The sequence below is a fragment of the Electrophorus electricus genome, chromosome 3, assembly GCF_013358815.1.
Source record: "Electrophorus electricus isolate fEleEle1 chromosome 3, fEleEle1.pri, whole genome shotgun sequence".
In the NCBI taxonomy this organism is placed as follows: Eukaryota; Metazoa; Chordata; class Actinopteri; order Gymnotiformes; family Gymnotidae; genus Electrophorus; species Electrophorus electricus.
The window spans coordinates 29,402,501-29,424,853 of NC_049537.1; the positions used below are offsets into that span (position 1 = coordinate 29,402,501).

General features: G+C 46.9%; 1 protein-coding gene across 1 annotated transcript in view; it reads left to right on the top strand.

Annotated features, from left to right (window-relative positions):
• clocka (clock circadian regulator a) overlaps positions 1–18,676 on the top strand; it is a 34,812-nt gene extending 16,136 nt beyond the window's left edge. The window contains exons 2-23 of the mRNA XM_027024450.2: positions 1,866–1,926; positions 2,084–2,257; positions 2,352–2,437; positions 6,036–6,095; positions 6,581–6,729; positions 7,079–7,170; positions 7,385–7,474; positions 7,558–7,678; positions 9,105–9,218; positions 9,698–9,816; positions 9,987–10,069; positions 11,422–11,528; positions 11,936–12,083; positions 12,199–12,271; positions 12,356–12,500; positions 12,865–12,965; positions 13,257–13,346; positions 13,784–13,942; positions 14,167–14,406; positions 14,543–14,718; positions 15,136–15,400; positions 16,321–18,676. Of these exons, the coding sequence (XP_026880251.2) occupies positions 2,418–2,437; positions 6,036–6,095; positions 6,581–6,729; positions 7,079–7,170; positions 7,385–7,474; positions 7,558–7,678; positions 9,105–9,218; positions 9,698–9,816; positions 9,987–10,069; positions 11,422–11,528; positions 11,936–12,083; positions 12,199–12,271; positions 12,356–12,500; positions 12,865–12,965; positions 13,257–13,346; positions 13,784–13,942; positions 14,167–14,406; positions 14,543–14,718; positions 15,136–15,400; positions 16,321–16,500 (2,532 nt within the window). The 5' untranslated portion in view covers positions 1,866–1,926; positions 2,084–2,257; positions 2,352–2,417 and the 3' untranslated portion in view covers positions 16,501–18,676. The remainder of the gene's footprint in view (positions 1–1,865; positions 1,927–2,083; positions 2,258–2,351; positions 2,438–6,035; positions 6,096–6,580; positions 6,730–7,078; positions 7,171–7,384; positions 7,475–7,557; positions 7,679–9,104; positions 9,219–9,697; positions 9,817–9,986; positions 10,070–11,421; positions 11,529–11,935; positions 12,084–12,198; positions 12,272–12,355; positions 12,501–12,864; positions 12,966–13,256; positions 13,347–13,783; positions 13,943–14,166; positions 14,407–14,542; positions 14,719–15,135; positions 15,401–16,320) is intronic.
• Positions 18,677–22,353: the final 3,677 nt, after the last annotated feature.

A 22,353-nucleotide genomic window follows, 5' to 3' on the forward strand; every position in this document is an offset into this window, starting at 1 on the left:
CAACAGGGCATGCCGATAAATCTTAAGACAAGTTACATGGGAGTATTTAGGAATTTGTGTGTGTGTGTGTGTGTGTGTGTGTGTGTGTGTGTGTGTGTGCGTGTGTATGCACTCAAGCACACATGGATGAGGGATCTGAATTAGTTTTAAGATCACGTCATGTGTAGGTTCTTTGTTTCGTGCCAGTGAGTGAGAGGTGAAGATTTGTATCAATATTCCTCAAAGTTTTTAGTTGAGGAATGTTCCTTCTACACTTCGGTGTGGTTGTTTTTATGTATTTATTTATTTACTGCAGCATTATTTTCTGAAACTAGCATAGACAGTTCCACTGATCTCAGATGAGCAGTGCTGTGTTTGAAGTTCTTTGAGTGTGTGTTCACGTCGACATCATTAAAAGGAGCTGAAGATGGCTGTTTGGGAATAGAGTCAACACTTCTAACCGGGAGCTCAGCGGTTAGGGTACTCGACTAGTCGTCAGAAGGTTGCCTGTTCAAGTCCCACCACTGCCAGGTTGCCCCCGTTGGGCCCCTCAGCAACACCCTTATCCCTCAGTTGCTCAGTGTTGTACTCAGACATGATTCTAAGTCGCTTTGGATAAATGCGTTAGCTCAGTGTTGTAAATGCACTTATGACTAGATGTTACAGGCTTTAGGAATGTGTGGTACCTGTTAACAGGCGTAACGTTTTAAAGCTTGATTTTTATATATAACTTGGGTGTGTGGAGTCCTTGATCAGTGCCCGTCTTGATTAATAAATGGTAAAATTTTACTTTCCATCGTCACAGTTACAGTTTAACAATCATTAATTACAGTATAGTTTGACATTTTATCCTGCGTGTAATTACAGTTTAATATTCTAAGTAACAATGTATACCAGCGTTGATCTTATGATCCTGTTTTCATATGTAAGTGTAGAATTGTAATACATTGTTACTCAATGTATTACACTGTTATTAATGATATAGTTTCAGTGTAACAGTGACTGACTGTGTAATATAATATAAACAAATAAATGTGATCACTGCCTAGACATTGCTGCAGCTAAAACCGATGTCACAGTTGAGACTTTTGTGTTTTACTCTCTACATGTGACTGTGTTGCCTTCAGTTCATTTGTAATGAAGGAACCTACATCGGGGGAGGGGGGGGGGGGCATCTTCTACCTGCCCACCCTGCCCACTCGTACCATTTGCAAGAATCCAATTTTCCAACGTGGGGGGTCAGACGATTAGAATGTCGCTGCTCCACTTGTCCCGAGCGTCAGCTTTGGCGGGTCCTCCCGCCGCATGGCTGGGTCCTGACGAGACGATGCGATGCGTCTCCAGAATGTTGTCGCACCTGTGCTGTGCAGAAAAGCAGTTTGAGCTGGCAGGAGCTTCTGGAAACAGGAAGTAGCGCAGATGACACTTCATCACTCTTATGCATTTAAATGTTTTTCAAATGATACATTATCATTAAAAAAAACATTTTTGAGACACCTTTTTGACTGCATTAATTAGCAATTTTAATTACAAGCCCACTAACTGTAGCCGTGAGTGTGGGTTTAGACCTGCCGTGTGCGTCCTCCACACCAAATGCGTTTGTTTCCCGATTTGTGCTGTGTGCGGGTCTACTCTTGACTGGCTAGTTCCTGAGCACGCGGTGACCACCTTTAGTACATGGCAGAAGGAAGTGGAACAGAAGGTTATTGGTCTGAGGAATGGTTATGGCCTCCATGGTGGAGCTTGGTTAACGTGAGGTTGGATTGGCCGGTTACTTTTACTGTAACATGCCTAAATAGTAATCGTGTAATCCAAGTTTGAGTCTTCCTTTGGTGTTCTCGTGTAAAATGCTGTTACTCTGTTTTTGGTTTTTTTTCTTTTCTCAGATTGGTGCCCCTGATCTGATGGTACATGCCAAAGAGCAGCGTTTCTGAAGTTATGCTATAAGTGAGTGCTTGCTACACTGTACCCTGCGCTTCCTCCATCTCTTCCACTGTATCTTAAATGCGTGTGTGTGTGTGAAGAAACGCAGAGGTCGCATGTGAGTTTAACTAAGGCTGAATGCCTTGACTGTGTTTTGTCTTCACTCTCTGGCTCCTGGAAGGAAGCTTTGTTGACATGTGGCATCTGCGTACTCACCCCCGCCGGACAACACACACGAGCCACAAGGACCTACAGCCTGCTGTTAACCTTTGACCTATAGACCCTCTGCAGGACCCTCCCTGGGCTGATAGTTGCGCTCTTCATCTTTCTGCAGGCTTCTCATCCTCCCTTCGAGGTAGGTGTGGCTTCCACAGTCGCCATAGCGATACTCAGATGACCTGTGCCACATGACTTTTGATGGTTGCCGCTGCTGTGTTTCTCTCTGGCAGGTTCGTGTACAAATGTCTACCTCACGCTTAAAGCTCCTCCCACTGCAGTGCTGAACAAGCCACAAAATGACCTCCAGCATTGAGCGGTGAGTCCTGTACCTTCTCACAATCCCTCAGGACACTGACAATGTGGTAACTGAAAGTACCTGAAAATCAGTTGTCGCTGGAAATTAAAAGAATCGTTTCTTTTATTCTTTTGTAGAATAGCTCTTTAAAAAAAAAAACAAAAAAAAACGACCCCGTTTCTGACTTGTTACGTTAGCAGCCGCTGACCATCATGAAACCCCGTCGGGTTCACTTCCGAAGACTTTCAGAGAGAACAGTAACTGCTGTGTTTTACCTGCTTGCTTTCCCACAACCCCTCCCAGCTGTCCTTCTCTTTGACCTACAACGCCGCTTGGTTGCCATGGCAACCAATGGGCTTGGCGCAGATCGTGCGCCCATGCTGGGTGGGCGCTCTGGGCCACGGCCTGGCTCTAACTGGCTGAGCCAGTCGGGTGAGATCTGAACAAGCCTTTAGTCCGTCAGTGGTATGGAATTTCCGTGGATAATCCCGGGATTAGTGCCTAGCGTGCGAGTGCCACACAGACGTGCCACACAGACGCACTGCGCTACCGCGAATGAAACTACAGATGGCGGGTCAAGGAGCAGGGAGTTAAAAACTCAAACTGTGAAACTGAAGTGAGAATTGAAGAGGCGTCCCCTGCGCTTCAGTATGGCAGCATAACCTACTCCTGTCTTTACCCCGGCCTGTCCGCCCCAAAAGAGACCCGGGCGACTTGGTGTTGGACGCTGGACCCAGATAACCAGGAAACTGTTTTGTTTTGTTTAGCCTTTTTTACTGGTCATCTTATCTTAATGTCTTATCTTCATTATGTTCAGTGGAAAATAATAAGACCCAGGCAGCTATTATTCCTGTAAAACCCGCCCATGCGCGCTAATGCCTGTTCGCACTGCGTAGTCCCTTCATAGTGTCGTTTACCATGCGTCGCTGTCACATAATGTTGACACGCGAGATAGCAGCTCGTTTCCAACCGGCTGCCACATGTCCTGGTCACTTTGTCGCTACGTGCCTGCGTTGGTTTGCCTGTCTGTTATTTTAACGCTTTGTTCACGCGTGATGGGACCTGCAGCAGAGAGAAAGGACTGATCAGACCTGCTGTAGCAGTCCTGCGTGGCAGAGCCTTCAGGACTTTAGCTGTGTGCCGCTGCTCTTCAGGGAAATGTGTCGCCAGGCCTGAACGTCCTTGGTCATGCGCACCACACCAGCTGTCTTCGTTCAGAGGCCGAAGTCACCCGCCGATGCGCTCCATGCTTTTAAAACCGCTTAAAGAACATTTTAAAAGGTATTTAGAGCACTTTAAATATGTTTTAAAATGTTCCTAAAATGTCATTTTGATTCGTAAAGAACCATGGTCGTGGTTTTTGTTCTGTGGTCTTTAACACAGTCAAAGCTGAACTACTGCGTGTTGGCTGTATTTGTAAATTTGGAATCAAATCTTTGACTTTTGTCATTTCATGTAGATTGCCTAGAAAATATAAATAATAAAAAATATTAAAAAGAGTTTCAGAGTTCTCCTCAGGGACTGAATGGCCCTTTGGGAGGGGCGTGGCTGGCTGACGTCAGGGCTGGGAGGGGCGTGGTTGGCTGACGTCACTGCTGGGAGGGGCGTGGTTGGCTGACGTCACTGCTGGGAGGGGCGTGGCTGGCTGACGTCAGGGCTGGGAGGGGCGTGGCTGGCTGACGTCTGGGCTGGGAGGGGCTTGTTATTGGAGAGGAGCGTTGTGTTTGCAGGGCTGGGCGGCTTGGCAGCGTGGGAGAGACTTTTATTATCTGTCAATTGACTCTCGATTCCTCACTGCCATTCAGAGCAGCACAAACATCATTTAGATTAATGATTTCCTGACCTCAGTTCACGGTGTTGAACGTTTACTGTAAGTGGGGTTATTGCAGAGCACTGCTTTTATTTCACCAGGATGAAAAGGTTATCAAAACAAACTTCTATAGAAGTGAAGCCAGCTGGAGAACCCCTCTATGTGTAGAATTACTGGGAACTGGGAGGTCATTTCATATGCAAAACACTGTAAATGCATTATTAAATCCAATGCTGATTTAAATGTGTGTGTCTGTGTGTGCGCGCTTATGTGCGTGCGTTTGCATACGAGTTTGTTTGCGTGCGTGCATATTTGTGTGCATGTCTCTCAGCTGTCGTCCTTTCCCAGTGAGGAGCAGACCCGTGTAATTGCTCTCTGATGGATGCTTGCTTATTGAGAGGTTCTGTAAATACTCCACATCAGCAGATTCAAGTGTGAGTGTTCTGTCCCAGGGTCTCACGCTTTCAGCCTGTGACCAGGGGCAGGTCCAACTGCACGGACCAATACGGGAGCACTAAGAACGTGTCCTTTCAATCGTGTAGGCTGACCGTGCAGCTGAACGGCATGCTGGGATGTACTTAGATCATTGAAAAATCGAGGATTGTGTGTGAAATGACACATGTCCAGGTTCAGGAAGGAAGACCTAGACATCCAGTTCACGCGTTCACCTGCTTACGCACCCTTTCTCAGCCTAACACAGTCCCTTACAAGTAGTCTCATCCAAAAAGAGTGTGTGTGCGTGCGTGTGTTAGTATTGTGCCAGTAAAGATCTTTATAGTGAACACACACACAAATCTAAATGTGACCAACCAACTCTCAACACAGATCTGCTGTAAATTCCTTCTAGTTTATTTTAGTACTCGTTCACACCTCTGTAAGTTTGGAGCATGTAGCTCTCAATATTTAGGTCATTTGACAGATGTAGATGCTTGTTTGTTTGTTTGGTTTTGCTGGTTTGGATTTGACTGGCAGTGCTGATTTGGAGCTGCGTGTTTATCCTCCGCGATTACGTTGTCATCTCTGACATGTCACACCAACCCTTCGGTCATTTTTTTTCTCCCTCGTTCTAATCCTGCCACGGGTTTTTGCCTTCCGCGGACACGCACGCTCACGGCCTCTCAACCTTTCTGACAAGCTGGGTTCCTGTTTCAGAGGAGATATAAATATGTCCTCAGTGTGCTGACTGATGCATTGAACGTCACTGAATTCTCATTCATGCACGGCACGCGCTAACCGACACGCATACTGACTGCCGCTGCCATTGGCTTCGGATTCATTTCACAAAGGAACATTACTACTGCCTTACTGAGACAAGTGACTATGAAGAGTTTTTCCAAAACCACTGGAAAGACCTCAGATTTTGCTATGGACTCTGGAATGCTGGGATATTGATGCTGACTGCCCCCCCCCCCCCCCCCCCCCCCCCGTATGCACAGGCATTCAGTTATGAGCCATTAGCAGTCATGGGCAGACAGCTCTGAGTATCAGCTGAGACCAAGTGGCGGGCTCTCATTCTGCCCTGTTACCAGCTGAGTCAGGGAACACTCTGGCTCCTGCTAAATATAGTCTGAAATTCATAGCGCCCCCCTTTGGTGTGGTTATAGAGCTGCAGTCTTGCAGCCAGTTAAATACTGCTATCTCTTGTGATACATTCCTGTGTATTATAAGGATAGTAACAGAACTAATATAAATACCAGATGGCTTCCAACAGCATTTACACAGGTCAGAAACTGGCCAGTGGAGTTGGATGGTAAGAGGTGGATATTGGCGAAATCTTAACCACTTTGTTTGTGATCGGTTGGTTTTCAGGGATGACGGCAGTATTTTTGATGGGTTGATGGAAGAAGATGAGAAGGACAAAGCAAAACGGTGAGATGGAAAACAGAAATAATCCCACTAGAGAACAGCCAAAAATAATCCCCCTAGAGAACAGCCGAAATAATCCCAGCAGAGAACAGCCGAAAAAATCGTATCAAAAAGTATTGGCCTTTATTGGATTCATAATTGTTGGTTTAAGACTGACTCATTACATTTATATTCATAGAATTTGCTAGACACTCTTATCCAGAGTGATTAGCACAGGTGTACCTGTGTGCGCGTGCGCGTGTGCTCTTGGGGAATCAAACCTATGACTTTGTGGTGTTGAACATGACCATTTTATTTTCAGTATGATCTTACAGCAGGAAAAATGCCATCAGAGTTGAGTCTGTAAGACTTGACACTCCCTATTAAAAAAAAGGATATTTTGAGACAAGGACCTACTGCATAGGATCTCATTATAATTGTCCTATGAACACTAGCTTTTGTCCCAGTAAATTAATTTCACACGTGTGCGTTTGTACCCATATCGGCAGAGTTTCCAGGAACAAGTCTGAGAAAAAGAGGCGAGACCAGTTCAATGTGCTCATCAAGGAACTGGGCACCATGTTGCCAGGCAGCACCCGCAAGATGGACAAGTCTACCATCCTACAGAAGAGCATCGACTTCCTCCGCAAGCACAAGGGTAGCCCTGCCCCCTGCTCCTACACTCGCCCCGTCTCTGGTGGTTAAATGCCCCGCATGTCGTTTGCAATTTCCCACAAGCAAATTAAGCGTGGCCTAATGCTTCCAGTGATGAGCGTGCATGTAAATCCAGTTTGTATGTGGTTTGTGCCACTGCTAGGGTGAAGTGGATGTGAGTTGTGTCTGTTAAGATAACAGTGCACCAGTATCCAGGCCTCCTGGGCTTCCTGTCCCCTTAATGTGCATTGAGTCTGAATTAACCAGTGTGATAACTGGGAAATGCAGTGTTTTTGGTAAAACTGTCTCTCTGCCTGTCTCTCTGCCTGTCTCTCTGCCTGTCTCTCTGCCAGAAATTGCCGCACAGTCAGAGTCCAGTGAGATTCGCCAGGATTGGAAGCCTCCTTTCCTTAGCAATGAGGAGTTCACACAGCTGATGTTAGAGGTGAAGAAACACACACACACTCACATACACTCACACTCACACACGCACACACTCACACACACACACACACACACTCACGCGCGCACACACACACGCACGCACGCACGCACGCACGCACGCACACACCCTGTCTGTGTGGTACAGGCTCCTTGTGAAAAGCAACTTTGTCCAGGTTCTCTGTTTCATGCTATTTTAATGTGCTGTTTGACTTCAGGCACTGGACGGATTCTTTCTGGCCATCATGACAGATGGGAATATAATCTACGTCTCTGAGAGCGTCACCTCTTTACTAGAACATTTACCAGTAAGTGCTGGGAATGTGTGTACATGTGTTGCGGACAGAGAGATTTAATGATGATAACTTCACTGTGTGCTTGTGTGTTCCAGTCTGATCTAGTTGACCAGAACTTGCTAAACTTTCTTCCACTGGGTGAGCACTCTGATGTGTACAAAGCCCTCTCAACACACATACTGGAGGGAGAGACCCTCACACCAGACTACTTAAAGAGTAAGACCCTACTTTTTACACACTCTTATACTTTTTCCTGTTTTGGCTCTGTGCTATGGCACATTAAAATGGAAATACAGTTTAAACCTGAGGGTATATGTATCCACACTGCAACCCATGCAGGAGTCTTTTTTTTTTTTTTAAATAAACAGATCCCCAAGGGACCAAAAGTCATTGGAGTCACGGGACGTTTCTCGTTGGACGTTTTGCTTGGTTATATCTTGACTAGCTGTGTGTTCCAGATGTGCACCTGGGCCCCGCTGGCCATGCAACATGTCATGAATTTTGAACTGGCGAGAAACGAAGCACAGCAGTTGACCATTTCTCGTACAAGAGGAGCATATCACCTCCAGCGGAATCCTAGTACAAGGTGGTGATGTGGTTTCCAGGATGATGAGGAGGTTTCCAACACAGCAGCAGCAGCAGTCAGTGATGATGAACATGACGCTGGCATTCCAGGCAGTGTGAGACACTGATGGACTGTGCCCTCTGCAGAGGTGGCCGGACACAGGGGCGACCTAGCCACGTCCCAGTGGGCCGAGCCCCAAGCCGCCCGGAGTGCGCCGCACGCCAGTACGACGAGTCCCTGGCCCCTCAGCAGCTACTCGGCCGTGTCAGCCCATCATCAGTTTTCCAGACGAGCCTGTGGGGACACGGGAGGAAACTTCCAGTACGCACGTTCAGCCAGGAGCTGTACACGGAGGTTCCCTTTTTAGACCAGTGTGATGACCAAGTGATCTTCTTGTGCCTTCTGTGAGAGGGAGGAATCTACGTGGGATTTGTTTCGGGGTCTTCGTGGTGCACAGCTGTGAACGGCGTCTGCAGCCTCTGCCGTACCGTTTCCACCCGTGCGGCCCGGACGTCGGTGCCGTGCGCGCTGTTGTGTCCAGCCTACAACGCCCCCTCGCTCCTCCTCTGCGCCTCGTGTTGCCTGTTTGTAGAGTGCTAAATGGATGCAAGTTGCTGACCAAGTAACATTTTCGCTCATGATGAGACAGATTAAGAACATTTCTCCAGGATGAAGGCATAAATGTGTCAGACACTACCATAAACGGAAGAAAATACCAGAATAACCTCGGGGCTGGGAATAACTTTCTCCTGACAGTTTGAGATTCCATTATTTATGGACACTGAGGCTGTGAAAGTTGGTGCAGATTGTTCTGTAGGCCTCTGCTGGTAGTTCACACAGCTCAAATCTTCCTGTGAGTGTGAACACACAAGAGTTGTGTTCCTCCGCTTTATGATTTTGGTGTAACTTCAGCCTTTATCCCTCGAGTGTCCATTTGTTTAATTTTTCCATCATTTTCCAGGCCTTTCCTGGTGAAGTGCTCACGACTGAGCAGGTTTTCGGGCGAACAGCAAACGTGTGTTTTGTTCTGCCGTGGAGTTTACTCGTTTTCTTTTCTTCTTCCCCTTTTCATTTCAGCAAAAAATCAGCTGGAGTTTTGTTGCCACATGCTTCGGGGCACCATCGACCCCCGGGAGCCCCCTGTCTACGAGTACGTCAAGTTCATCGGAAACTTCAAGTCCCTCAACACTGGTGAGCGCAGGAGCAGCAGGTAGACCCTGCAGCAGTGAGTCGTTCCTGTGCCCGCGCTGCCGCTTCCTCGCCCTGCCTTTAGCGCTGCGCCCGCCCCGTGGCCGAGAAGGCGGGTGGAGGGCAGGTCGGGAGAGGCGGGAACTCCCGTCATGCAGGAGCAACGGGAATGCAGGGAGTCGTGGAAGAGAATTCGTGCGACCCAGATTCCTCTTGGGTTGCATGCTTTTGTTTCGGGACAGAACTGCAGACAGGATATCCGAGTGAGACTGTGGTGTTTGGTTTAGTCCCATAGCCGGTTAATAATGCGCGATAGTTTTCTTGCTAACTGGATACACACTCTGAAGCATCGGGTTCTTTTCTTTTTCTCTTTTTTTAATAGAGTTAATTGGCAGGTGCTGCCACCTAGTGGTTGGTTATGTATGACGTCACCCTGTATATACCATTTATTGTTTTGACTTGCTCCATTCATGCCCCTGCAGTGCCTAACTCCACGCGGAACGGCTTCGAGGGCGTCATCCAGCGCTCTCTCAGACCCTCGTTCGAAGACCGCGTCTGTTTCATAGCAACAGTGAGATTAGCCAAGCCCCAGTTTATCAAGGTGAGTGAAAGCAGGGCTCGTCACCTGCCGCTGCCTGGTCCCCTGACCTTAGATTTATTGACCCTGTTTGTGCAGGTATGTGCTGAGTCAGTGTGAGTTATTTTGCATTATAAAGGCTCCTAGTTGTGGCGTCGTGTGTGTTTGTAAGCTGTGATCACCCTGCTTGACAGGAGATGTGCACTGTTGAAGAACCCAACGAGGAGTTCACTTCCAGACACAGCTTAGAATGGAAGTTCCTCTTCCTAGACCACAGGTGAGTGTGTGTCTGTGTGTCTGTGTGTGTGTGTGTGTGTGTGTGTGTGTGTGTGTGTGTGTGTGGGGGGGGGGGGGGGGGTGTTGGTTTGGTTTGTATTTTTTATATACATGTCCAAAAATTCCAAAGATTATTATTTATATGATGGGACACACCTGGCCAAGAGCGAGTGTCTTTCTCTGAGCAATACCTTTAGCTTCTCTGCTTCAGTGCGTTTAGCAAAGGCAGTGATGTCTTCTGTGAGTTGACGGTATTTGAGGTTGTACCTTTTGCGCTGAAGGAGAGGGCATCTCTGTCTTCACCGTCCCTGTTTTTGCATGGACGGCGTATCCCCCTCCTCTGTGTAGGTTGGTCTGCCCAGTGGTCTGTGCCTGATGACACATGACATATAAGACCAAAGTGTAATTGTATGTCTTGTTTCATAGCCAATAATTATTGTTCCTTTGTTCCAGAAAAAAATGGGAATTTTGTTGAAACATTTTTTGCAGGGTTATAATTTGTCTAGCAAATGCGGTCTGATGTTGACGTGAGCGATATGCCCCTCTATCTCTCCTCCTTCCCTCTTTCCTTCTGTCTCTCATCCTCTTCCCTCTTCTCTGCTCTTTTTTGACGTGTGTGTGTGTGTGTGTGTGTGCGCGCGTGTGAGATGGGCTGTTTTGTGTCTGAGACGGTTCTCCCATGAGAGACCATCTCTGGAGCAGAGAGCTCTCTCACGGCCTTGGTGAGCCTTCGCTAAGCAGATGCAGTGGGAGAGCAGCATGTTTCCTGCGTCTATTGAGCGCAGGAGGTCAGGGAGTCTCCATGCCTGTGCTAGGTTCTGTCTGCAAAGTCTTTATATGCCTTTTTTTCCAGCAAAAGCTTTATGGGCTGAGAAAAGCCTCATTTGATTTGGGGGGTTTAGATGAAATGACATCATTCAAATTCTCAAATCTGTTCTGAAGTTCCTTACTTTCACATTCAAAATGGAAGTATTTAGAAGACGGAGACTTTTTATTTATGAGACACATGCCAGCTTAAGAAGGACCAGGGCACTCATGTCCATTTAACGCTCCTGTATGTCCATTTAACGCTCCTGTATGTCCATTTAACGCTCCAACAGAATGGTGTAATATCAAAGAATAAGCGAATAAGAAAGTGGCATAAACTTGGTAGAAACCAAGTAGAACAAATTTAATGCAACATAGGAGATTAAAAGCAAATGTTTCTTTATTCTATTTTTCATTAACTCTGTGTGTGATCATTTTATTATTTTCTTTTATTTGCACTTTGAAGTTTTTGTTTTCATTTCCCTCCTGATAAAGCACGTTGGTGATGTTTGTAGTAGTTGTGTTTGTTCTGTGCCGCGTTCGTAGGGCTCCTCCCATCATTGGCTACCTGCCCTTCGAGGTTTTGGGAACATCCGGTTATGACTACTATCACGTTGATGACCTGGAAACCCTAGCCAAATGCCACGAACACTGTGAGTTAGGCACACTCCACTGTGTGTGTGTGTGTGTGTGTAGAAAGTAAAGCACATGCACAACAGAAGGAAGTGTGAGTTTGTTATTTTGGAGTGATATTTAAATGTTCCTATAAGTTAAGGAATTAGAAACTTTATGTGAAAAATGATGTCTGTGTGTTCTGAGTTTTTTTTCCTGGATTTTGTAACATTCGGCTGGGTGATAACACACATGCTGCGTGTGCGTGTCTGTGCGTGCCTGTGCGTGTCTGTGCGTGCGTGCGTGCCTGTGCGTGCCTGTGCGTGCCTGTGCGTGCCTGTGCGTCTCTGTGCGTCTCTGTGCGTCTCTGTGCGTGCCTGTGCGTGCCTGTGCGTGCCTGTGCGTGCCTGTGCGTGTCTGTGCGTGTCTGTGCGTGCGTGGGGTTCAGTGATGCAGTACGGGAAAGGGAAGTCGTGCTACTATCGATTTCTAACGAAGGGCCAGCAGTGGATCTGGCTGCAGACGCACTACTACATAACCTACCACCAGTGGAACTCACGACCCGAGTTCATCGTCTGCACACACACCGTCGTGAGGTTGGTGAGCGCCGCACAGCGCCGCTGCTTAGAATCACAGCAGATAACCAAATGGAGCTTTTCTTCTGTAACAGTGCTAATGGCCTGTGTGCGCGCGCGCGCTGTCTTTCCATAGCTATGCTGAAGTCCGTGCTGAGCAACGCAGAGAGCTGGGTATCAAGTCTCCTCCTGAGATCTCTGCAGACAAGGTGGCTACGTGACACCCACACCCCGAGCAGCTCGACTCCAACGCCCCGTGTCGACCTTCCCATAACTCCCCCTTCCTCTTTCAGTCCCAGGACTCCGGCTCCGAGTCGCAGCTGAACACCTCCAGCCTGAAGGAGGCGCTGGAGCGCTTCGATCACAGCCGCACGCCCTCGGCCTCCTCCAGGAGCTCGCGCAAGTCCTCCTCCCACACAGCCGTGTCGGACCCCACCTGTACGCGCCTCCGTCTGCTGTTCTGCGCTCGCTGCGATGGCATGGGTGGTGCTCAGCTCCAGCGCCCAGACACGCCCCTCTGCCCACACCCACAGTGCAGCTCAGAAAGGGCTGGATGAGGAGGCCTGTCCCAGCAGGAGCTGAGCTCCGCCCTGCCCAAGGGGCGGCGTCAGGGCTGGAACTGCCAACCACGAATTGGATGTGTTTACTGCTGTAATGGTTCTGACTGAGGGTGTGTGTGTGTGTGTGTGTGTGTGTGTGTGTGTGTGTGTGTGTGTGTGTGTGTGTGTGTGTGTGTGTGTGTGTGTGTGTGTGTGTGTGTGTGTGTGTGTGTGTGTGTGTGTGTGTGTGTGTGTGTGTGTAGCCACCCAGACAAAGCTACAGACAGAACGCTGCACACCACCCCGCCAGTCTGTTTCCACCATAGAGATGACCTCCCAACGCCGGTCCTCCGTAAGCAGCCAGGTGTGTGTGTATGAGAGATCACTGTAAGGGAGAATTCTGTAATTATTCATGCATTCAAACTACATAAAGAGCAGAATTTGTGTCCTACTCAAATATTGTGTATAGATTTGTGCATAATGTGAAAAATTGGTAGCAGAAAGCTCCTTAGCTACCTCTTAGTCCTTTGTCTGTCTTAACTATAAAAAGAGCAGCCCTCTTTTCATAACCTTAATTAAAACTAATTCGTGTGTGTGTAACAGCTGTGTGTATGTGATTGTTAAAGTGTGTGTGTGTGTGTGTGTGTCTCTCCAGTCAATGAGCTCTCAGACCACAGGCCAGACCATGGCTGCATGTCTGGGGTCCCAACCTCAGCAGCCACAGCACCTGCAGCCTCCTGTGCAGGTAAGACACACACTCGCGCGCGTGAGTACTCGGCTCTTTGGTTAAGCTCTAAGAAGAGAGTGCTGCTCACACGTCCCCCCCCCTCGCCTACAGCCAGTGCTGCAGTTCTCCCCACACACACACTCGCGCGCGCGAGTACTCGGCTCTTCGGTTAAGCTCTAAGAAGAGAGTGCTGCTCACACGTCTCCCCCCTCGCCTACAGCCAGTGCTGCAGTTCTCCACACACACAGACGCACACACTCGCGCGCGAGTACTCGGCTCTTCAGTTAAGCTCTAAGAAGAGAGTGCTGCTCACACGTCTCCCCCCTCGCCTACAGCCAGTGCTGCAGTTCTCCACACACACAGACGCACACACACACTCGCGCGCGAGTACTCGGCTCTTCGGTTAAGCTCTAAGAAGAGAGTGCTGCTCACACGTCCCCCCCCCTCGCCTACAGCCAGTGCTGCAGTTCTCCACACAGCTGGACGCCATGCAGCACCTGAAGGAGCAGTTGGAGCAGAGGACGCGTGTGATCGAGGCCAACATCCAGCGGCAGCAGGAGGAGCTCCGGCAAATCCAGGAGGAGCTGCAGAGAGTGCAAGGCCAGGGCCTGCAGGTGAGGTCGCCCCCTGCTGGCTGAACAGCACTGGATTTGTTCATGGTTTTTCAGGGTAAGGAGTTGTATTCTTGGCTCGGGAATGGTGAAGAGTCTGAGCCAAGTGAACGTTTCCATCCTCGTCGTCCTGGTGGTAAATTTAACTGGCACTGTGCTCCGGACGGACCTGTTTGCACGATGGTGCTTGTACGATTTAAATCGTGTGTGTGTGTGTGTGTTTATAGATGTTCCTGCAGCCTGGTGGAGGCAGTCTGAATCTGGGCTCGGTGCAGCTGTCACAGAGTTCCTCTGTGCAGCCAGGAGGCACTCTGACCATGCAGGGGCAGGTGGTTGCCACAGGCAGCCTGCAGGGCGCGCTGACATCTACGCAGGCGGGCACACAGCACGCCATAGGTCAGCAGACGCAGCCAGTTCAGCCTCAGCAGCAGAGTCTGCTCCGCGAGCAGAGCTCTGCGCTCGCCCAGGTGAGAGCTCGCGCGTACACACGCACGCACGCACACACACGCACGTACACGCACGCGCACGCACACACACGCACGTACACACACACACACGCGCGCGCGCACGCACACAGAAGCTTCTGTCTCTGTGATTCCGCAGCCCCAGAGGCTGCCCCACACGCTGCAGTCTTCTCAGGGCGCCCTGCCGGCGTCTCTCTACAACACCATGATGATCTCTCAGCCGGCGCCGGCCGGCATGGTGCAGCTCTCCACCAGCCTGCCCCAGAACGGCTCCAACGCTGCTGTTGCCTCCTTCTCTCACGAACGGCAGATACGGTACGGCCTGCTCACACAGTCCCTCCCAGTTCCCTCCCCTCAAAAACTGCAACTTTGCATCCATAAATGAGAACGCCAGGGCGAGGCAGTGCTGTGGACATGTGCGAGGTTTTCTTAGTTTAAAGGCTAGGTGTGTTACTCTGGTTAAAGGCTAGGTGTGTTACTCTGGTTAAAGGCTAGGTGTGTTACTCTGGTTAAAGGCTAGGTGTGTTACTCTGGTTAAAGGCTAGGTGTGTTACTCTGGTTAAAGGCTAGGTGTGTGTTATCTGATGCTGGCACTCAAACCACTGTACTTAAGTCAAAATGATGCAAAGTCGCCATTACGAATGAATCCACTTACACACACACCTGCAAGGCCAGGTGGTGAACAACTTCAACTCTCACTCCTTCTCCTATCACCCCTCTTACCCCTCACAGATTCCCAGCGACTCCTCAGCTCCTCACCAAGCTAGTGACGGGGCCGATGGCGTGTGGGGCGGTCATGGTGCCCACCACCATGTTCATGGGCCAGGTGGTGACGGCGTTCGCCCCTCCACAGGGCCAGACCCAGACCATCAGCATCGGCCAGCAGCCGGCCGCCACCACCCAGGAGCAGCAGGTCCAGTCGCAGGCCACAGCCGCCGTGCAGCAGCAGGTCCAGGCGCAGGCCCAGCTAACGCCTCAGCAGACGCAGTTCCTCCAGGTGACCACATGGGGGTGCAGTAAACATTAGGCGGCTTCTGCTTGTGTAGCGGAAGAAGGGTGACGACACACTAGAGTCAGAAAAACAACCCAGAATGTCCACGAGGAGGCTGTTTTCATTATGTAAGACTGGGAAACGTGTAACGAGAAACCACAGTCATGCATCAAACATAATTTTCTTATGCAAACAGGTTTTTGTGCAATGCACTCTGATAAAGAAGTAAACCAATAAGAAAACTGACACACAGGTAAAGAACAAAGTCTTAGGAGGGTTCAGTATGGACAGTAAAGTGAAACTGTGTATTCTTATCTTGTTTTGTACAATTCACGATTGGCAAGATACACAGCTCTGCAGTACTCACCAGGGTTAACCTGGTGAATTGTCTGTATATTGCTGGCACAGGGTGATCATTCAGGTTGTCTAGTCAGGAGGTTTGTTTGGTCAAGGTTTATATCGTACTCTGACAGGTTTGTTTAATTTGCCATGCACAGTTACAGCGAACCACAAGCGCTGTGTGTGTTTTTGAACTCCGTTAAATCATTTCTATGAAAGCCCCATTTGATTGATCGATTAGCCTCTGAGCCAATGGCGCTGTAATCATGACTGGGTCGTGATTAGCGTTACGCGGCGTTCACTCGTCACTAGATGTAGGAAACTGTCCAAGCCCGGGCTCTGCCCCAGCCATGACTACGCCTCCTCCATGTGTACGGCGCTGTCCTTGCGTTACCTGGTGCGCTGCACCCATCTGGTGGCAGTGAAGAGTTGCTAACGGTGAAAAACACCAGCGTACATTTGTGATTATTTAGCTGACGTATCTTAGAAATATGAGGCTAATGCTGATTTTTGGAGGATTGGTAGGTGGGGGTTTCTTTCCTAGTGTGTTTGATTTTAATTTAGAGTTTTGCGGTCATTTCTTGTAGGCGCCGCGCCTTCTCCATGGCAACCAGTCGGCCCAGCTGATTCTACAGGCAGCGTTTCCCCTCCAGCAGCAGGGAACCTTCGCCACGGCAACGCAACAGCAGCAGCCACAGGTGCAGCAGCAGCTGCTATCCCACAGGCCAGATAACATGGCAGACCGCCCTACCGCACCGCCCCAGTAACCCAGCAACAGCCAATCAGACGGCACGGAGCCGAGTGGAATCGGCGCAACGCAGGGGGGCGAGGGCGGGAGCTGGAGCGCGATTGGAGAATCGCAGTATTTCAACCACGCCGGTGCCCTACATGCCTTCCATCGCCAGCCTCTGGCTGCTTGCACTGAATTCTGGGAAGTGTAGTCTACATGAGTTGAGCTGTTAGCCAGCTAGCAAGGGAACAGCGGCTGTCCTGGCCGTCACCCACTCAAGCTTCACCGGGGTAAGGGACGAGGTATTTCAACCCCCCCCCCCCCCCCATCTCGTACGCCCCGTCTGTGCTATCGTCACCCTCCTCGTGTGTGTAATTTATGCAGAACGCTCCGGTTTGTGGGGTGGGGACGATGATTCAAGACTTCAGAGAAGTCCTATAGGACAAATAGCACCATGTCCGTGGTACTTGCTGTTTTCTCTTTTCCTCTCTTTCTCTGTTCACTCCCCCTCCTTACATCTCACAGACTCTCTTCCCGGGCTTTGTTGTTTTTCATGTTAAAAAGTAATTATGGGTCAGAAAATATTTTTAAGAACGTCACGTGGATTCAACTTTTATTGTACAGTACGCCTGTAAAATTATGTAAATATATTGACAAAGGAAAGAGAAACTAATATTTTATATTGATGCATGAGATAAAGCGTAGTATGTTATTTGTAGCTTTGAGCATTACTTTTTTTGTAGTATTCAAAGGAAAAAAACACAAATAAGGCTGAGACCTTATTTCCGTGTGCGTGCAGGTGTGTGCGCGTGCATGAAGCAGACCGTGCTGGTTCAGTGTTGTGTGTCACAGTTTGTTTAAACAGATTGTGTTGAGCGCCTTTTTATTTTACTAAATCAGCTAAAGTAACAGTATGTTTAGTTGTTTTTTAACATTATAATAGACATTTACTAATCTCTAAATGTACAGACATTTTACCTTTGTAAATACCAGAGTGTCTGTGCACACCCAGGCAGGTATAGGACTGTATATTGTGAAAGAAGTGTATGTTTTTAAGCTTTGTGCAGTTTCTGCCTCATACCATAAGAACTAATCAGGAAACCTTTCAGGAAGGAACTTCAGTGTAGTTGCTAATAGATGACATCCTTGAGTTACATAAGTGTACATTAAAGATGATATTTGACTCCTACTCCTTGCAGCCTTACGGAGAAGTGGAGAATGGGCAGACACTATGTATAATGCTCATATTATACTGATTCAAAAAATACATAGTGACAAGCCATAATTTAAATTCTACTAGTTTTGCAGTAATAGTTTAGCAATGGTAGAAGAAAATATATTGTTAATATTAAATAATCTGACATTTAGTCTTACCAAATTAAACCTCATTCTTGATAGTAGATCTTGGCACACGGTCTTGTATTTGCACAGCTTTAAACACACTATGATGTGTGTGTGTGTGTGTGTGTGTGTGTGTGTGTGTGTGTGTGTGTGTGTGTGTGTGTGTGTGTGTGTGTGTGTGTGTGTGTGTGTGTGGTGTCTGTTCTTAGATTTGGGTTGAGCTTCAATGAACTTCAACCTAAATGACATAACAAGAGCAGCTAGTGGTGCTGAAGCCCTTTCTAGAGCCTTCCAGAGCTCTGGAGATCCAGGAATGTATACTAGAGCGTCATCACCAGCACCTCGGTGGTGATAACTGGGATGATGAGCTCTAATCTGGTCCACAGGAGGTGCCGTCTTTTGGAGTAGACGTTAAAATCTCCTGACCTATTAGAGGTCAAAAATAAAATCAAGAGAAATTAGAAAGAAATAAAAATCTAGCACTTGTGTCCAGGTAGCACTTTATATTTGTTTTTGTTTTTTTTGTAATAATAGTCTTAGACTAAGTCATAATTTAGCTTTGTGTCGAGTACCCCTAATGCAATGCCCAAACAAAAGATTTGTAAACGACAACACTAACGTGCAGTTGTTGCACAACGAGCAGGTTATTAGTGGTTCTCCATGTCCAGAGAAGGTCCCTTGCTTGTCGCAGTCTCTGTGACGGAACAGTTTCATCTGTACGTGACGGCCAGTGCAACTGTTGGACAGCCTAGTCTGCGGTTACCACAGGCCCATTCGGTTTGCAAAGATGCCACATAAGATGCAAGTGCAGTTGTGCCAGTGAGTGAGGTTTAATGGCATTCCGAGGCTACCTACTCCAGCCGCAATGAGGGTGATTTTAGGTGGCGGGGTAGAAGTGGTGGGCTTCACCCTTGCAGCTTGCATTTTGTGGGCGATGGCGAATGTCTCAGCATCCTTTTGGTTTGTATCATTTTAAAGTTTGGACAATCAGTAGTTTGTTTTAGCCAGACATTGATTTGTTTTTAACCTTTTGAAAAACTAGTTTGTTTGTTTGTTTTTTTATTTAACCTAAATAAGTTTTGTGTTAATCAACAATGACGCTTCTCTCAAATCTTTATTTTTACCTTTTTGTTTTTAAATTCTTATCGTTAAGATTGCCTTTGCCTAAAATGCGTGTTATATAGCCAGTAATTGTACCTTCTGGAGTACGCATGGGTGACCCATTAAACGAGAATGCTCGTCATGTTGGTTCCCATAGAAACGGGTTGCAATAATTCGGATGTCATTTAAGACCTCAGAAATGCAGCACAGAACCAGTCCGAATGTTTTGCTTTCTCAGGTCAATTATGCCTCCAGCTACTCAGAGTGCTGGTCCAATCACAGTTCATATTGCAGTATCCATCCAATAGCAAATCTACCCCAGGACTGTCCACCCCCGAACAGCCGAGGACAGTTTTGTGGAATACATCATTTCAAGCAGTGGCCCCTGGTTACCATGGTTTTCCCAAGAGGGTCTGATCTATTATGATTGCGCCATCCCATCCAGTACGAGTTGTATACTACCCGCTGCACACATCCAGTGTGTCCGGTGTTGCGTTATTAGCCACTGATGAGAGCATATGTCTGCTATATGCCAGTTTAGAAAGCATTTGCTTAATTTTAGAGTTTATTTCTTTACGTAGATAAAATGATACTGCTTGGCATGGTATTTTCATGTCATTAAAATATGGGGTGACCTAACCGCTGACTGAGAATGGCAGTAATCTAATGAATGAATGTATAACAGTCACTTGGCTTCATCATAACTGGTGTGTGTGAGATTCTCCTTAATTGCTTGAAACATAATGAACAAAGACTGTTCTAGAGAGGCAGATGGCCTGTTCTGAAATATAGTATTTTTATAAGGCCAAACCAGTCTTCTGTAGTGTTTGTAGAGCAGGGCCATGTAATGGATATATTAAATGTCTAATTGTAATTATGTATCTTTTAAGAAAGGGAACAGTGAATTTTAGAAAAATTAAAAAAGGTTTATAGGATAACCTCAGACAAAAGCCTTAAACAAACTGTGACACACGAGAGAACCAGATGAAACTTTTCAAACAATGCAGGCAATGGCAGATCGGTCTGCTCTGAGCAAATGAGGTCAGTGATGTAAGCTTTAGGCTCCTGTTAATGCCTCGTTTTAAAAAATAAAAAAATAAAAAATAAAATATATATATATATATCAGCTTTTAAAGATGACATCGTTACGTTGTGGCTAGGGAAACCGCAGCCAGAGACACCCCGGTAGTTGCCGCGGTGGATGAGCTGAGAAGGGCCTTTACGTTTCTGATCATGTGAACCTTTGACATGCTTGCACACCATTTAGCTTCCTGCTACCCTCTTTGGTTCTAAATTAGGATGATCCACCACATTGTTGCTATAGTCTTAACATCTCAATTTTCACGTTTTTTTTTTCTTCCTGTTTTCCAGTGTTAATCTGTAGTTGTTGTTGGGTTTTGTTGTTGTTGTTGTTGTTGTTGTTGTTGTGTTTTTTGTTTTTGTTTTTCCTCCTTGGCATGACATGGCATACACTTGTACACAATGCTGGGAAACATTCTGATCCAGTTAATTGAGCAGTGCGGTGAAAGAGTAGTTGGTAAGAATGAAGGGATGGAAAACTGAAACGTGCCTCAGATGACACCTTTAATCCAAGTTTTTCTGTGCTTAGGAAGGGACGCATTACATGTAATATACACACAGAGAGAGAGAGAGGGAGAGAACGACAGAAGAAGCTTTGAACCTTTTACTAAACCACGTTCTCATTCATGAAGATGCCTTTGAAATACTGTACACATCTGTTTATCTGTCAGGTGTGCCTCACTTGCTGTTTCTACACACAGTGATGGAGAAAATCAAAGTTCTGGTGAAGGGTCATGTGGTTTGTGACCCTTCTTGCGCTTACTCAAGGTCAGCTGGGGTTCCCGGAATGTTTCATTTTAATGAGTGAAAACAACTGTATCCAGACTACTGGGGTTGGGATACTAATTAAAGCTACTGTAGGTTTGTGGGGTTTTTTTATATAAATGTCACTGACTCAATCTTGCACTTGGTTTCAAATTACTAAAAAAATAAAAGGGCTTTTGACTTAAAAACAAAATCATAATTCCACAAGTTCTTCAGATGAAGGCTTCTGCTGTTTCTGTGTAGTGTTGAGCAGGTGCTGGTGTAGTAGAACATAACACCTTCTTTTAATGTCATCATTTTATTAGTTTGTTAAAGGGAGAGAAGGCTGCATTGACGTTTTGTGATAAATAGGTCAAAACGCAGTAAAATGTTTATATTTCTTCTGAGCGCATGTTTTAAACACAGCTAGTTTCCTTGGTTAAGACAGCGGGGATGTGTCCATGGTTGGAGCGTGAGCATATGGAGTCACTGTGGTGCTGCTTCCGCTGAAGTACTGACACACACACACACACACACACAGACAGATAATAGCACTGAATGATACACTGACTTCAGGTTGCCCAGGTTTTTTTGTTTTGTTTTTACACACACATTCTTTCTCACATGCACACTCACTATGTTATGCTTGTGGTTCTCATACAATATCAGCCAGCTACTGATCAAAAGGTAAAATGAATTGTCCCATTCAAATTGTACCCAAAGAGTTGGGAGGGAAGAAGAGAATACTCGCCTAAAAAATGTTTTTATATATGAAAGAAAAATGATTCAGTGGTAAAAGCCCAAATGCACAAGGATCTGGTTACTCATGTTACACCCCAGAAGTTTTGAAGGTCTGTGTTTCCTTGCCCTCTTATTTCATCTTCACAGGACACGTGTTTGGGCTCTTGGCATTTATCTGGCCAGTACACATTGGGGGGGGGAGAAACTGTGGGATAATTAAATTCTGTCACTGCACCTGTAATTAGTTTTAACGATTGCAGTTTTGTTACGGTTCACGACATGACTTGAAGACAAGTTGTCCATGGACTTGAACTAAGAAGAAAAAAACCCCAGAAATGTGTGTGCTTTGTAAAGGTGCTGTAATTTCACTGAGTGTGTGTGCTGCATCAAATTCATTGGATGAGCCAGGTTCTTCTTTCATTAACCCAGACGTAGCGGAAGCTATCAAAGCGAATGGTGCCGTTACTCCCCTTACTCGATTTGGAAAATAAAGATATATTTAAAAAAAGAATGTATTCTTTTGATTTCTGACATTAACTTTTAATGTTATTTTTGATTATAGGACTGAATTCCGAGTTCAGACTAAAATCGACTGTGTGTTGCTCCTCACATCTCTCCCAGGTCTCTGTCCCTCAACCTCCAGAGCCATGGAAACCACCTCGTTTCTTCAGGAATGATGCATCAGTAAGCTGAACGTGCTTAAAACTGATGTACATATTTTTATGTTTTAAAATTCTCTTGTTACTGCTGCCCCTTGCTTGAAATTGTACAAAGCAATAACTAAACCAAATCCTTAAACCGCAAGCGTCAGTCGCATACCGCTTCACCCAAAATGCACTGTACTTCCAATGGCAAGACACCTACAATGGTAGAAGACTTGACT